Consider the following 3,040-nt stretch of genomic DNA (forward strand, 5'->3'; position numbering starts at 1 on the left):
ATCCTGAGAGAGTAACCTCCACAAACAGAGGGAAAACGGTAAAAAAATTATCAGAATAAACAGCCAATTTGGCTTCTCTAGCTAGAGTATGTGCTACCTTGTTACCTTCCCTCCTGACATGCGGAATTAGCTTGTTTAGTAGCTGTTTCATATCTGACATCAAATAACCAAAATTAGAATGGTCCGAGGAATGACCTCTTACTGCATAAACCAACTCTTGGCAATCAAATTCCACAATCAACGACACCATTTAGCATCAATTAGAGCATATTGAAACATGTTTTAAGTGTAATATTTGGTAAAATAGTCAATGTATAATATCTCCCACCAAAATGAATCCCCAAATGTTTTGTAAGGCATAAATGATTTCATTTAATTTCTTTCAGTTGATAAAGGGTAAAGTTTTATTAAACAAAAACAAATATCGTTGCGGTAACCGGTTAAGTGGGTGCAATGCAACATCTCACTAGAACTTTCATAACCATTTGAGAAAAATTTACAAATGGTACCCTAAGTAAGAGTCATTCATCATTTCAATATACAAATTTTAAAAACTATAACATCAGCACCTCAACATCGAACCTCAAGAACCTTTTAGTACCTACCGTCATTGACGACGTCAACTCCATTGCCACATAAGATATTCAGTGGGCAACTTCGTCTTTTACTCTCTCTCCCCATCTCAAATAGTCAAATCCATGCCACCAAAACTCAAAAAGTATAAACAGCAATTTCAACTTAAAAAGTTGACGGGGCTACAAATTTGATTGAGTTGAATAATTTGAATCTCTGGGGTTGAAGTTGAATCTTTGAGGGTTGATATGCAATTCATTTGTCAGATGATTATTATTTTTGACTTTGAGTCAGATCGATCATCATTTTCCCGTGTTCATTGTGAGAGTTATGTTAATCATTGAGGAAAATTTCTTAACTAGTGTCTTCCGATATTGTTCTTGATGCTCACTTCTTCAACGTCATCTACAACCAAATTCATGTACTCATCAATACCAATGATTGGCCTTCAGTCCTGTTGTTTTTGTTGAAAGAGTCAAATTTGAATTCCATGCTTTACTCTGGGTCATGATCCTATGAACTTTGGTGCTGGTGATGGTTGCGAAGGCTCCTCGGTCGCAGAAGAGAGAGGATTTAATTAGAGGGTTTGGGAGGGTTTTTTTTTTTTTTTGAGTTGAACCAAACAAAAAATTGAGCTAATAATAAATAATAATAAATAAAAAGTTGAGCTGAAATATTGAGAGACGAAAATATCCTTTGAGAGATAGAGGTTTGACACCGTTATAGACAGGTATGTATTAAAATTGGTTTGAGTTTTAGCATTGAGTTACATATGTGATGGTTTCTAAAAATGATATGCCAAAATGATGAATAGGTTGTTGTTGGGGTACTATATGTAAAATTTACTCTAACCATTTTCACCGACCGACTTACTCCCCAAAATCTAGAACCCAAGGTTATTTTCTGCTAGAGAAGCCATCTTCTCATGACATTTGCTACCAAATACATGTAGTATCATTTCGCGTGAATGCTGAATTTTAAATAGTAAGATTATCATGACATTGAGATATCAAGTATTTTATGACAAGATCCTATATAGTATGATATTAGTGTCTAGGCTCTATATCACACTTTGGCATATCAAAGCTGATTCAAATTGCTCTTATAGGTCATGGACAATTATTTGAGATATTAGAAGAAAACTAAATAATAGCTAGTGTTATATAAAGGTATATAAGTTAGTTGTGGTCATCATAGTTTAATGAAAAGGTGCATCTTCACGCCATGTATTGTATTGTTATCATTTTATATGAGGTTGTAATAAAGTTTAAAATTAACTTCACTTCGGTTCTGATAAACTCATAAAATAAACTTTTTTTTAATTTGTCATTCACATTAGTAGTTACACCCTAGCATACCCCATGTGGGTCTTTTTTTTTGGAAGTGAAATCCATACTCTCTAAATTATAATCCATACTCTCACTTTCCAATTATGGTAACTAAAATTTTGTCTTTAGTGACTTAACTTTTGTTTTTTTTGTATTTGTTTTTGATAAATGGACGTTAGCCATAGATATATTAATAACTGAAAATCGAATTACAACATGAACATGACACACCCTCGCGGGTAAACGTTAGAAAAGAATCATGCGATACTACCTAAGAAAACATAGTCATCCTAGGTAATTCCTATGCTGCAACCCATAAGCATTGCACCTCTCAAGGGAACAAGAACCAGAGAACCAAGAAATCCAAAAAACCAAATAGAAGCAAACCTAACAAAGTCCTAGAAAAACCACATTTATTTTGAAAACTAGCTTATTCAGAAAACAACAAACCGACAATTCCGAAGGAGAGACCCCCGACTATTCTGAAGAGGAGACCCCCGACGAGCTACCTCCAGAAGAAATCAGCTCCGGATCCACAGTCTACTGCCTCTCCCTCTTCTTCAGAAGGAACCTGAACTTTATCCAGCTCCTTCTTCAAATTTTTCCAGGCGCCAAAAGAGCGTTTTTTAGCTCTTTTTGGCCCCTGCACAGACTGATCAGCAATACCAGCAGTTTTCTTGTTCAAAGAACCTTTTGGACGGCCTAGCTTCCTTTTCTTCGTCGGAGAAACCACAATCACACCACCCAAATGAGCTAGAGCCATCTCTGGTGAAAAATCCAACACATAAGACACCAAAGCCATGGACTCGGAAACCTCATCACCTTTACCACGTTTCCCCAAAGGAACTAAAGCAAGTTCCGGACCTCTCTTAACCCTAACTTTTGTTTTCATATGAAAATGATGACTGAAAATAAAAAATAGGAGTGCTGATTACAATTTAAAAAGAATGGATTTCAGATTTTTTTTTTGGCAAATACTTGTGTGCCTTAAGGTATGGATGCCTTAACCACATGGTTGTTTATAATTGGTCCAACTAGATTAATGATGACTTGCTACCTGCTTGACTGATCATCCAATTTAAATCTCAAACTAACTCTCACTCTCTCACTAACGGGGTTAGTTTCCCTCTCTCTCTCTC

General features: G+C 35.7%; 1 protein-coding gene across 1 annotated transcript in view; it reads right to left on the bottom strand.

The window, feature by feature from the left end:
• The window catches only part of LOC101295759, a 36,871-nt gene that overhangs the window by 15,048 nt on the left and 18,783 nt on the right, over positions 1–3,040 (bottom strand). The window contains exon 7 of the mRNA XM_004289031.1: positions 2,411–2,806. Coding sequence (XP_004289079.1) covers positions 2,411–2,806 — 396 coding nt within the window. The remainder of the gene's footprint in view (positions 1–2,410; positions 2,807–3,040) is intronic.

This window comes from Fragaria vesca, linkage group LG1 (assembly GCF_000184155.1).
Source record: "Fragaria vesca subsp. vesca linkage group LG1, FraVesHawaii_1.0, whole genome shotgun sequence".
NCBI classification, from domain to species: Eukaryota; Viridiplantae; Streptophyta; class Magnoliopsida; order Rosales; family Rosaceae; genus Fragaria; species Fragaria vesca.